Source organism: Felis catus, chromosome A2 (assembly GCF_018350175.1).
Source record: "Felis catus isolate Fca126 chromosome A2, F.catus_Fca126_mat1.0, whole genome shotgun sequence".
Taxonomy (NCBI): domain Eukaryota; kingdom Metazoa; phylum Chordata; class Mammalia; order Carnivora; family Felidae; genus Felis; species Felis catus.
This window is the reverse complement of record NC_058369.1, coordinates 139981358-139995002: the sequence shown is the minus strand read 5'-3', so window position 1 is coordinate 139995002 and position 13645 is coordinate 139981358. Positions and strand designations below refer to the sequence as shown.

Here is a 13645-nt window from a genome sequence, read left to right as displayed (position 1 = left end):
GAAGTAATAGTTTGAAAGAATGTTTTTTCCTGAGCAGTAGTTCTCAGCGGTCCTCTTAAAATAGCCACAAACCATGGTGTACACAGATGTGCTGTTATCAAGGCTTTGTTATTCCATTTACAGAGCTCAAGCAGAGTAGATTTAGCATAATTCTTAACAACCCTGGGATTTTTGGAATGGTACATGAGCTTTGGCTTCAATTTAAAGTTACCAGCTGCATTAGCCCCTAACAAGAGAGTCAGCCTGTCCCTTTGGTGCTTTGAACCCAGCAATTGGCTTCTCCTCTCTATGAAAGACTAAGACGACACCTTCCTGGATGTTGAAAATCTGTTGTGTAGTGTAGCCACTTTTATTAGCTAGATCTTCTGGATAACTTGCAGCTTCTACATCACGAGCTGCTTTACTTTGCACCTTTATGTTATAGAAATGGCTTCTTCCCTTAAAGCTCGTGAGCCAACCTCTGCTAGCTTTACATTTCTGCAACTTCCTCACCTTTCTCAGCCTGCTTAGAATTGAAGAGAGGGCCTTGCCCTGGATTAAGCTTTGGCTTAAGGAAATGTTGTGGCAACTTGGATCTTCTATCCAGATCGTGAAAACTTTCTCCATATCAGCACTAAGGGTGTTTTGCTTTATCATCATTTGTGTATTCACTGGAGTACAGTTTTAATTTCCCTCAAAAACTTTTCTGCTGACAACTTGGCTGTTGGGCCCAAGAGACCGAGCCCTCAGCCTCTCTTGGCTTATGTCATGCCATCCTCACTAAGCTGAATGATTTCTAGCTTTGGATGTAAAGTGAGAGACCTGTGGAGCACCTGGGTGGCTCAGTCGGTTGAGCATCCAACTCTTGATATGATCTCATGGTTCAGGTCATGATCTCATGGTTTTTGAGGTCGAGCCCCACATTGGGCTCTGTGCTATCAGTGCAGACTAGGATTCTCTCTCCTCCTTTCCTTCTCTGTTCCTCTGCCACTTGCACAGGTGTGCACACTCGTGTTCTCTCTCTCTCTCTCTCACTTTCAAAATAAATAAAAATTTAAAAAGGTAAATAGAGAGATGTGTGACTCCTTCTTTCATATTTAGAAACTATTGTAGGGTTATTATCTTGATTTCAGTATTGTGTCTCCAGGAATAGGAAGGCCCAAGGGGAGGGTGAGATACAGTGGAATAACCAGTTGGTAAAGCATTCAGAAAAACACAAATTTATCAGTTAGGTTCATTGTCTTAATGTGGATGTGGTTTGTGATGGCCCAAACAATTAAATTAGTAACGTCACAGTTCTTCACTGATCACAGGTCACTATGACAAATACAACGTAAAAGTTTAAAATATTATGAGAATTACTGAAACTTGACAGAGACGTGACGTGAGTGAATGCTATTGGAAAAAGGGCACCAGCAGACCAACTCGGCATAGGATTGCCATAGACCTTCAATTTGGAAAACACAGTATCTGCGAAGCACAATAAAGTGAAATGCAATAAAATGAAGTGTGGTTGTATACGGCATGTAAGTTATGAAGAGTAAGCTTGTCTCTCCTGTGTCGGCTCTGTGAAGCTGTGGTGTTAGAAAATAATCAGTTGGAAATTTTATTACAAATAATTACTTTGTGAGGGCGCCTGGGTGGTTCCTTCAGTTAAGCATGTGGCTCTTAATTTCAGCTCTTGTCATGATCTCCTGGTTTGTGGCATCGAGCACCACATCAGGCTCTGCAATGACAGCACAGACCCTGCTTGGAATCCTCCCCTCCCCTCCCCTCCCCTCCCCTCCCTCTCCCTTCCCAGCTTGCACGTGCCAGGGTCTTCTTCCCCTCCCTCCCTCTCCCTCTCTCTCTCTCTCAAAGTAAATAAATAAAAATTTAAAAATTTATTTTAATTATTTTGTGTCAGTCCTTATAGTATTTATAGATATGAAAACATCAGGAAAAAGTCCTCTGGTGTTGATCTAGGACAGAAAATGTGCTATATCGGTCTTTTCCATCTCTAATTGTGTTGACTTCCTTTCATGCTATCTTACAATGCAAATATTAAAACATTAGGTATATTTTTGCTGCCTAGAATAATTAGTTTTACTTTTTAAACATGCTATCTGTAATTTCAAAAAATATTTCCTTCTGAACTTCCATGCCCTGAGTTTAGAATAGTCTTCAAATTATAGATGTCTAATAAGTATTTCTCAACTGTCAATTCAACTGCAGCCTTTGTGCTATTACCTCATTAGGAAATGACACAGGAAGAAAACTCGTTATGTGATAATATGAAAACACATATTTGTCAAAAAGATAAATGAGGCTGTATTGAAAACCCATCTGTTGTGGTGGGAGTCAAGTGGTTGAGACACATTTGGGCATGATACCTTCTTTTTAAACAGGAAAACAAGATTTCTGTTTCAATCCTTGGAGCTTGTATTGTGCACTTAAATGTGTTCTTTTTTTGTCTTTTATAGGTGATATTATACCCAACTTCTAATAGCTCCAAGTCAGCTGAGTTGCACCGAATGGTAGTTCCAAAAAATAGCCAGGACTCTGACTTAAAGATCAAATTAGCAGTGCGAATGGATAAACCACCACATATGAAACATAGTGGGTGAGTGTGTACTTGAAGGTGCTTTTCTCCTGAATTATTGGATCTCGTTTCAATGTATCACTTTTGCCAGTTTACTGACAGAACAGGTATATCATGAAATTTTCCCCCCAAAATGACATTTACAGGTTAACTTAATTTTTTACACTCCTAGACACGTTTACAGCTAAATATATGTGTATTTAGTTATTATAACTGTGTGCATGCTAACATAATGTTAATAATTGATTGCGCTGGTATTCTGTATCACTCATGTCAATGAGGGGCAGTGATGGATGGAGAGAACTTCCAAGAACTACTCTTCAAAATATAATAGTCAAAACAAGCATAGTATTCAGCTCTCCAACAGCTAAACTTACATAAAATATATTAATTTTTTTTTTCAACGTTTATTTATTTTTGGGACAGAGAGAGACAGAGCATGAACGGGGGAGGGGCAGAGAGAGAGGGAGACACAGAATCGGAAACAGGCTCCAGGCTCTGAGCCATCAGCCCAGAGCCTGACGCGGGGCTCGAACTCACGGGCCGCGAGTTCGTGACCTGGCTGAAGTCGGACGCTTAACCGACTGCGCCACCCAGGCGCCCCTAAAATATATTAAAGCTAAGATGTCGTTCACATATAACCCAGGACACTGTGAAAGGTTTGTCAGGGAGGGATGTGAGTGTTCATTCAATATGTGAGTGAAAAACTAAATCAGTGCTGGAGAGTAAGCCAGAGGGCAGGACCTGTCTCCTGCGGACCACCATGGGTCAGAGTCCGTCGTCCTCTCTTCCAGGGTTCCTTTTCCCTTGTAGTTGGTGAGGTAATAAGTCTGAACTCTTGAACACAATGAGTTTTTTAAAAACCTCGGTCTTTCTCAGATTAACACTGTAGGGCTCGCTACAGTCAAATCACAGCACAGAGTTGTTAGCTATTAGGAAAGCATGTGATCTTTTTCTTCACGAAGGAGAGAAACAGTCGCTAAAGTGGCTCCCTTTGAGATTAGCAGCCAACATGAGTCTAAGAAAGTACATTCCTATACAGAGAGGTGTCATCTTCTGGCTTTAGAGCCAAATCACCAACACTGTAGCGGAGTTCACTGATGAGTCAACAAAATAAGGATTCTTTGGATGACTGACACGGGGCTAAGGACTACATTGCCTCCTTAGTTTGGATGGGCAGTGTATGCAGTGTCAGAATGAGTCTCCCTGATGGGAGAAACAGCTCAGAGGGTGGGCTCTTTGAAAGGAAACCGTAAGTTGGGTAGCTCACATTGTGGCATCTCAGTGTAGTGTTGCAAACTAAAGTCTAACTATGACTCAGCTCATAATGCAGATGGAATTCTTGGGATTTAATATTTAGAGTTCTTCTCATTCATTCATCTCCCTGGTCACCATTGATTTATTTAGCAGGCATGTATTGAGCACTTGCTCTGTTCCACCCAGAGCAAACCTCAGTGAGGTACCATCTCAGGCCTAAGGAAAGTGGCTAGTCAGGGATTCAGACTTATATACAAGTAGCTGTAATAGTGATGTTAGTCATGAAAATCCCACAAGACACCTGACTTTCAAGATAAAACTTGGAAGTGTGAATTCAGGTGGGCAATGAGGAGGAAGAGCATCCCAGTCACATGACCTAGCATATTCATGGCCAAGAGTTCTGGAAGGGCTGTTAGCCAATGAAGACAAGTTGGGCGCAGTTAGCATAGAGCGTGTTGAGACAAGAGAGTTAGAATACTACTGCCATAAAGTGCTTAGAGATTAGTAGAGCCTAGATTTGGGCATAATATTTCTTCTGTTTTTACATCAGTCTCTTTTGATGAATGGCACCATAAGAAATTGGAACCTATGTATTATAATTCCAACAGAGTCCTTAATTTGCAAATGTCCAGCACCATGGTGAATACCCCTGGAGCCTTAAAATTGTCCAAAGAACCAAGATTAAACATGAGGTTAGGCACATGGCAAATTCTGCAGCCTTTCACTTGTGTGGAAAGAAAGCCCTGCTCTCTTCTTTGGCAATTTCTTCCCTTAGAATGCTCCAGGGCAGGTGAGACAATCCAGCCCCCTTCCAAGACTTGATTTTGTTGTTGTTTGTTTTTCCTTTTTTTTTTTGTTTTTTATCACTCCTTTGCCCTTAAGAAGAACTGGTTTATATCCTATCTCTGAGCCCTTGACTAAATCAGGAACACCCCCCCCCCCCCGCCCCCGCCCCGCCGCCCAGGATGTGTCTGGAGTTGACTTGTGTTCAAGACTGCTGGTGAAAGGGATCACTAAAGAGAATATATCTTAGTCTCTCAATTTAATACATAAAGCCCAAGAACTCACCTTGGATTCAGATGAGGAATGCTTTAGATCCATCCACATCAATTATTATCTAAAATGATCATGACAGACATTACTAGATATTCGGGTGTCTCTGCAGTTGATAGTATGTAAAAGGAAGGAATTCTAGAACTGAAAATATCTGTGATGCTGTTCTCCTAGTTGGTATGTTATTCAGCATAATTAAAGACAACATATTTCATAATAATTCCTTAAAAACTAATACCAGTATTGGACATAATAATGATCAATCAGAATTAAAAGTTTTCAACACTGCTGTAATAGGTGATCCCCATGGGCAGGCACAGGTGTTTACTACAAGTGCCTGATTGGGTTCCTCAGTGCCTGTGGAGACACACAAATATTTTGAATATCACCCCTGTGTATGTGGGCAAACATGATTTGACCTATATTATAATTGTATTCATCTTTTTCTGCAGTGTTTCATAAATGGATTTTACTGAACTTAATTACATTTAAGAAGAGAAAGTCCACTAACCTTTTTCTTCCAAGTACTCTATCATATGCCAAAGCAATAATAGGATATGAGTAGTAGATTAATAGCATTTTGCTTTGAGGCTGGAGTGTGTTCTGTCAATAGTTCATCCCATAATGAATAATTAACACATGAATAATGAATAATTGAAAAAGAAACAAGTCAAGTTAAAAAAAGATTAATTTATCTTTAAAATATAGCAAACCTCTCTTACAGAGAGTTGTCAAGTGGATTAAACAATAAATTGGGAGGGTTATGGGTTTTTATCTTCAGAGCACTTTTGAGAACTAGACTTTGAAATACTCTGGGTTGTTGGTTATAAAAACCTACTGGCTTTTAAAAATAATACGGGTATCTCTTATATGAACTATTGGAACATATAAATGAATATTCATCACATGTGTAGAGCACCTATATGGTCCTTAAATATTTTATCAATGTTTTTTATATTTTTTGTGGCCCCAACTGCACTGTGAGTTTCTTAGACCCATTTGAATCCACTGCCTCCCACAATGTGCAGTCAAGGACAGATATTAATATAATGATGATGATGAAAATAATAGTGTGCTCCTTAGAGTTTTAAGGAAAAAATTTACAGTAGGTTGCATTCCTAAGTTGAAAAGTAAAGAGTTCTAAACTCACGTTACATAGAACAGAGTATAATTTAAAATGAAAAATACCTAACGGGCACCTGGGCAGCTCAGTTGGTTAAGCACCCAACTTCAGCTCAGGTCATGATCTCCCCATTCATGAATTCGAGCCCCACATCTGACTCTCCACTCTCAGTGCAGAACCTGTTTCAGATCCTCTGTCTCTGTCTCTCTCCCTGCCCTTAACTTGCTCATGCTCTCTGTCTCAAAAATAAACAAACTTAAAAGAAAAAGACCTAAAATAAATGTGTTTGGTTCTCAATTGTTGCATTTTTAAATAATCTTTTTTTTAAGTAGAAAAATGTATCTGTTCTAAAGCTCATTATTCTGATAACTAATGAGTCGTGACTATACATTATAGTTTTTTTTTAAGTAGGAATAACTGTATGCAAATGAAATTACATTTAATTTGGATAAAATAAAGATGATTTCATTCTTTTAAAACCAAACCACATGACATATATTTGATTGTTTAAAAAGGGCTCATTAATTCTTTTGGAATATATCCTATAAACTAATTATATAAACTCATATAAATCTGTTAAGTGAATTACCAGGTAGGTTTTGAATGGTTAAATAATTCATATCCATTTTTTTTGCGGTTGTTTTCCTGCTTTTTCTGGGTAGCTGGAAGACAGAAGTGTTCTAGGACAAATGGACTATCCTTTAGCATAGCCTAGTGGCTAAGTAGCAGCATTAACTTAAATCTCAGAAAATACTATTCCTCTTTTTACTGAATTACATTTTCCTAATTCAAAGGTTATTTTTTTCAGTCAGACAATAAAGTGGAATGAGATAAAGCGAATGATTTATTATGACAATTAAGCCTACAATGGAAAAGGAAAAAGAAGAAAATTAAATTGCCACAAATATGCAGAAGCATAAGACCAGGGTCTATCTATCCGAGGTCTCCGTGCACATGTTTTTTGGTTTTTGGTTTTTGGGTTTTTTTATAGTGAAAATGAATGAAAACCTCATGAGTGTCTAACCATAGGAGAGTTTTGTCACAGTTAAGAACTGGTAAGACTTGTAAGACAAAATATTAGCCAGATCACTGTCCTCCTATACATCTGTTTCTCTTTGTGCAGAGTCATGCTTGGCTCTTTAAACATTTCTTGATCAGATAGATGTATTGAAACATTTTGTAACTGTTGTTTATAAGTCTCTGTTTAATTAATATCTTAAAGGTTTCAAGGGCCCCGGGGCCTGTTTCTTGCTGCCAGGGAGAGACAGGAGTGGAGATTGCAGTGGGAAGAACGGTGTCCACACCAAGCTGGCTGCAGGATTATTATCCCCTGCTTTCCCACAGAGCCAGCCAGCCCTGCATTCAGGGACTGCGGTGTTAGGCTGTCAGACGTGGCATTTGCTCTTAACGTGAACGGACTGCGCTGTAATAAAATTGGATTGTTGATGATTTTAAGGTTTATGATCTTCAATTAGTTTAGGGGGTAGTCTGATGATCAAAGGGAGGAAAAATCTTACTTTTGTCAAGATGGCATTTGCTCTCAGGGTCCAGGCCTTACAGAAAGGACACGTCTGTTTTTTCCCTGGAAGAAAATTGATTCTCACTTTAAGTTGACCTTTTAGAATGATTTTCCTACATGTCCTTGTCTAAAATAGCCATGTTTTGACATTTGAACCTATATATAGGTCTGTTTGCCTTCCCAATTTGAATTTACCTCATTCTGACTTAATCTTGTTTCATAGAAATCCTACCTCTTAGTGCCTTGCGAAAACCTCTGACAAAGTATTTGCTAGGTTCTTAATAAATGATTGATTCCTTTTCCAAATACAGCTCTCAGAAGAGAAGTCTGTCTGTGGTACTTTATAAACATGAATGTAACTGCTGTAGAATGATAAAAGGAATAAGCCCTCAAGGCAACTTCGTTTTTCCAGATACCTTATATTCATGTCCCTTTCTGCATGCTAATTTAAATCATTAACTGTATTTTTCATTTTAATTTACTGATGACTAGTTATGTAATAATCATAGAAACATATTCAGGCATGGCTTTAATGATCCTTAAACTACACGTTTTAACCTCCTTTGCAAAACCTTCTCGGATTTCTCCTGTAATAAATTAGTTTGCCACTGAGGGTTGATGGGGGGTGGGAAGGAGGGGAGGGTGGGTGATGGGTATTGAGGAGGGCACCTTTTGGGATGAGCACTGGGTGTTGTATGGAAACCAATTTGACAATAAATTTCATGTATTGAAAAAAAAATAAATTAGTTTGCCTTTAAGCTTAAATGTGGCTTTCTCGAGATTTTTCTCCAGGGAGTGACATTTTAAGTTATTTTTCATGCATCAAATAACTATGCTCTCTTGCTTTTAGGCATCCTTCAGTGTCCTATCTGAGCATCTTAAAAGCATGTGAGGCCAAACAACTAAAAGTAGAATTGAGGTCTTGTAAAATTTTCTTTCAGGAACCCCAGACCATACTCATAGGTTATCCTAATGAATTTGGGGCACTTCTTAAAAAATTACAGTGAAAACTAGGAATAATTTAAAATATTTTATAAACAGTTAACATACAGAATTATAATAGACCAGTTCCATCTCCTTTATTGGTGCCTTTTATTATACAGTTTTTCTATTTGCACACATTCAAAAATTTTAAAATATTATCACCGAGTTTATAAATTAAAGCTCTTGGGCTTGTTAATGAGCATTGTGGGAGGTCGGGAAAAATTTGAGCATTAGTTACAGACATTTAGTTGATTTCTCAGATACGTGACTGCACGGTGGTGCAGGTGGAGGGCAGTGCGGTAGTAGTTGTATACGACAAGTACAGGTGTTGAGCCCAGGACACTGGGTTTGGGTCTCAGTTCTGTCACTAACTTGGATAAGTCACTGCACCTGTCCTGGCCTGGTTTCATCAATTGCTAAAGGGGACATCAGACTAGAACATTTGGTCTCTTCAGCTCCCCAGAAGACAGACAGCCTGAGAAGATAAGACATTTGGAGATTCATGTCAATCTTCTCAAGATAAGAAAAGGAAGTATGGAGACTGACTGAAGCATCAGGCTGCTTTTGTAGAAAAGTAATTTGAAAATACACATCGTAGAATTGTTTATACTCTGATAGTAATGTTAAAAAACAGATGCATATAAAAATTTAGAAGTGAAATACAGTAAATATACTAAATAGAATAATGCAACTATGGGTAAAATTTTCTTGATTTTATAGATTTTTTTTGTGATATAGTTATACTATTATGATGAAAGAATGCAATTATCAAACTAAAGATCAAACAGGTTTTCTTTTAATTAACAGTAGATAATCACTAGGGTGCCTGGGTGGCTCAGTCGGTTGAGTGTCTGACTTCAGCTCAGATCATGATCTCAAGGTCAATGAGTTCAAACCCCAGGTCAGGCTCTATGCTGACAGCTGGGAGCCTGGAGCCTGCTTTAGATTCTGTGTCTCCCTCTCTCTCCCCCTCTCCTCCCTCCCTGTCTCTCAAAAATAAACACACACACACACACACACACACACACACACACACACACACACGCAAGGTAGGTAATCAGATATTTGGTAAAACTAATTTATTAGGGAAATTTATTTGAGAGGTTTCCTTAAGATAGCCTTGAAATACTCCTGTCCATCCAGCGTTTGTCCTATTACTTTTTTTTAAGTTTATTTTGAGAGAGGATGTATGAGTGGGGGAGGGCCAGAGAGAGAGAGCAAAAATCCAAGCAGGCTCCACGCTGTCAGGCCAGAGCCCAATGCAGGGCTCGTTCTCACGAACCATGAGATCATGACCTGAGCCAAAATCAGGAATTGGACACTTAACCAACCATCCAATATTTAAAGACTCGGTATGGCTTAGGAACGTGCGCTCTGGAGCCAGACTGCCTCTCTTCATATCCTGGCTCCACCAATAGCTATGGCATCTTGGGAAAGTTATAAAACCTCTCTCTGCCTCAGTTTCTTCATCTGCAAAATGAAATTGTTGGTAGAACGTAACTCATAGAATTATTTAGAGGAGGAGCATTTTTTTTTTATTGCAATGTAATTAGCATACAATCTTATATTGGTTTCAGGTGTACAACATAGCTTTAACAATTCTATACGTTACTCAGTGCTCATCACGGTAACTGTATTCATCACCTGTCCCCATACAACGTTATTACAATATTGTGTGATGCTGTACTTTTTATCGCCATGAATTTATTTAATAACCAGAAGTTTGTACCTCTTAATCCTGTTTATTTCACTGATCCTCTCATCCATTTCCCCTCTGGGAACCATCAGTTCCCAGAGTTTGTATTTTTAGAGTCTGGGGTTTTTTTTCTTTTTCTTCATTTATTTTTTTAGATAACACATGTAAGTGAAATGATATGGTGTTTGACTTCCTCTGACTTAAATTCAGTTAGCTTAATACCTTCTGGGTCCATCTTTGTTGTTGCAAATGGCAAGATCTCATTCTTTATGGCTGAATAATACTCCATTGGATATAGATACCACATCTTTACTCAACACTTGGGTTGCTTTTATATCTTGGCTATTATAAAACTGCGGTAAAGAAAGTGTGCATATGTCTTTTCAAATTAATGTTTTTGTTTTCTTTAGGTAAATACCCAGTAGTGGAATTACTGAATTGTATGGAGTTTTTATTTTTAATTTTTTGAGGAACCTCCATATGTTTTCCACAGTGGCTGCACCAACTTATATTCCTATCACCAGTTTATGATGGTTCCTTTTTCTCCCCATCCTCACCAATACTTGGTATTTCTTTTTGATACTAGCCATCCTGATGTGAGAGGATACCTCATTGTGGTTTTGATTTGTGTTTCCTTGATAATTAGTGATCATCAGGACCTTTTCAAGTCGTCTTTAGAAAATGTTCCATATGTCTTCTTTAGAAAAATTTTTATTCAGGTCTATTTTTAAATCAGATTATTGTGGTTTCATACAAATGCCAGTGTTCTAGTTCTATGAAAAATGTTGATATTTTGATAGGGATCGTGTTGAATCTGTAGATTGGGTAGGATGGATGTCTCCACAATATTCTGATTCATGAGCATGGAATAGCTTTCCATTTGTTGGTGTCCTCTTCCATTTCTTTCATCAGTGCTTTATAGTTTTCAGAGTACCAGTGTTTCGTCTCCTTGGTGAAGTTCATTTTTAGCCTTTTTTTTTTGATGCAGTTGTAAATGGGATTGTTTTCTGAATTTCTCTTTCTGCTACTTGATTATTTGTGTATAGAAATGCAACAGATTTCTATATAATAGTTTTGTATCCTGCAACGTTATTGAATTCATTTACCAGTTCTAGTAGTTTTTTGGTTGAATCTCTAGGGTTTACTGTATATAGTATCACGTCATCTGCACATAGTGACACTTTTGCTTCTTCCCAGTTTGGATACCTTTTATTTCTTGTCTGTTTGGCGTGACTAGGACTTCCAGTATTATGCTGAATAAAAGTGGTGAGAGTGGACATCCTTGTCTTGTTCCTGATCTGAGAGGAAAAGCTTTCAATTTTTTACCATTGCATATGATAATAGCTGTGGGTTTTTCATATATGGAGAAGTAGTATCTTAGTGTGTATAATGTGCTTTCAAGAGTAGCTGGCTTGGGCGCCTGGGTGGCTTAGTTGGTTAAGTGTCCAACTTTAGCTCAGGTCATCATCTCACAGTTTGTGAGTTTAAGCCCCACATCAGACACCCTGCTATTGGCACAGAGCCTGCTTCAGATTTCTCTCTGCACCACCTCCGTGTTCTCTGTCTCTCTCAAAATAAATAAACTTAAAAGTAGCTATCTAGCTCACAGTAATATCCAAAATGTTTTAGCTATTGATAAAACCCTAAAGAAGGTATGTGTTTGGGTTGAGACACTTACCAAAAGAAGGAAAAATAAATCTTAAATATTTACAATATGAAACAAAACAAAAACCAAAGCACCATGATAAAAAATGCTGGTACATCAGAGAAGACAGAATAGGACTGGGTGGAGTGTTACTCAGCACTGGAGAAATAGGACATAGCGAAGACCCTTGTGGACCATACTAAGTACAATCCCACCTGGCCCTGCGTTGTGGGGAGGAACTTTGGTAGTTAGGTGACACATGAAATGTCTACTTCCTGGGCCAAATTTGGTTTAAAGCATAGTCTGTGTCACACACCCAGTGATCCATCCAAGAACAAGGACTGCAGCCTAAATTCCAAATACCAGAGACTGAAACCTCAGCCTTGCCTATAGGAACACCTGCATCTTTGAACCTTTATCATGTTTTGTACGGGTTATTCTCTGTATGAACTTATTGCGGTAATAAAACAATTAACAAAACAGCTTACATTTGTATTTTCTGTTTCCTACCTGTCTGCCCCATATTTTTTCTTCTCAAAATCCATTCCTTTAAAAAAAAATCTGGGGCACCTGGGTGGCTCAATCCGTTAAGCATCCGACTTCAGCTCAGGTTGTGATCTCGTGGTTTGTGAGTTTGAGCCCCGTGTCGGGCTCTGTGCTGACAGCTCAGAGCCTGGAGCCTACTTCAGATTCTATCGTCTCCTCTCTCTGCCCCTCCCTGCTCATGCTCTCTCTGTCTGTCAATAAAAAAGTGAACATTAAAATAATAATAATTAAAACAAGTCTTTTGGAGAAGTACGTGTTAGCTAGGATTTGTTCCAATCTATGGTTGAAGATGGACTATCACTTGATCTTGATAAGGGTGGGGAGGGAGGGTCAATCCTTGAAGTTAGTTTCTGTGGGGTATAATAGATCATTCTACTCACTAAAGTATTTCTCGCCCATCCTGCAATCATCATGCATGGAAGAATATTACTCAGAACTGCATGTCAGGAAATGGATGGTAGAGAAACATTTGGATTAAATCTTATTACCAACCAGCTAAATACTTTGTTTAAGCCCTCATTTTATTAGAATGTTGCTATAGAATGATCTGGGCCTTGGATCTCAGGTGGTGATGAATACATAGAACACCTTTTTCTTTCTTTCTTTTTTTCCAGTTAACATTCTTTATTTCCTATTTATTCTGGATCCTTCACTTTTTTCCAATTTTTAAAAATTTAAATCCAAGTTAGTTAACATAGTCTAATAATAATTTCAGGAATAGAATTTAGTGATTCATCATTTACAGATAACACCCAGTGCTCATCCCAAAAAGTGCCCTTCTTAATGCCCATCACCCATTTAGCCCATCCCCCCACCCAATACCCCACCAGCAACCCTTGGGTTGTTCTTTGTATTTACGAGTCTCCTATGGTTTGTCTCCATCTGTTTTTATCTTATTTTTCCTTCCCTTCCCCTATGTTCATCTGTTTTGTTTCTTAAATTTCACATATGAGTTAAAAAACGTATTTGTCTTTCTTTGACTTATTTTGCTTAGCATAATACATTCAGTTGCATCCACGTTGTTGCAATGGCAAGAGTTCATTTTTTTTGATCACCAAGTAATATTCCATTGTGTGTGTGGGGGAGTGGTATACATACACCACATCTTTATCGGCTCTAGGCTGTCGTCCTCCCCCCTTTTTTTTAATGCCTTGTCCCAAAAGGATGCTCTAAAGATGAAAGGTGGTCTTAAAAGGGAAGATGAAACTTTTTGAGCAGCAGTCTTTCCTCCATATGATCCTAATAAAGTCTTTGAAGGAATT

At 38.4% G+C, this 13645-nt stretch overlaps 1 protein-coding gene across 23 annotated transcripts in view; it reads left to right on the top strand.

Annotated features, from left to right (window-relative positions):
- CADPS2 (calcium dependent secretion activator 2) overlaps positions 1-13645 on the top strand; it is a 540930-nt gene that overhangs the window by 299011 nt on the left and 228274 nt on the right. For all 23 annotated transcript variants that reach the window (XM_045052688.1, XM_045052669.1, XM_045052676.1 and 20 more), the window contains one exon: positions 2442-2581. In XM_045052688.1, the coding sequence (XP_044908623.1) occupies positions 2442-2581 (140 nt within the window). The remainder of the gene's footprint in view (positions 1-2441; positions 2582-13645) is intronic.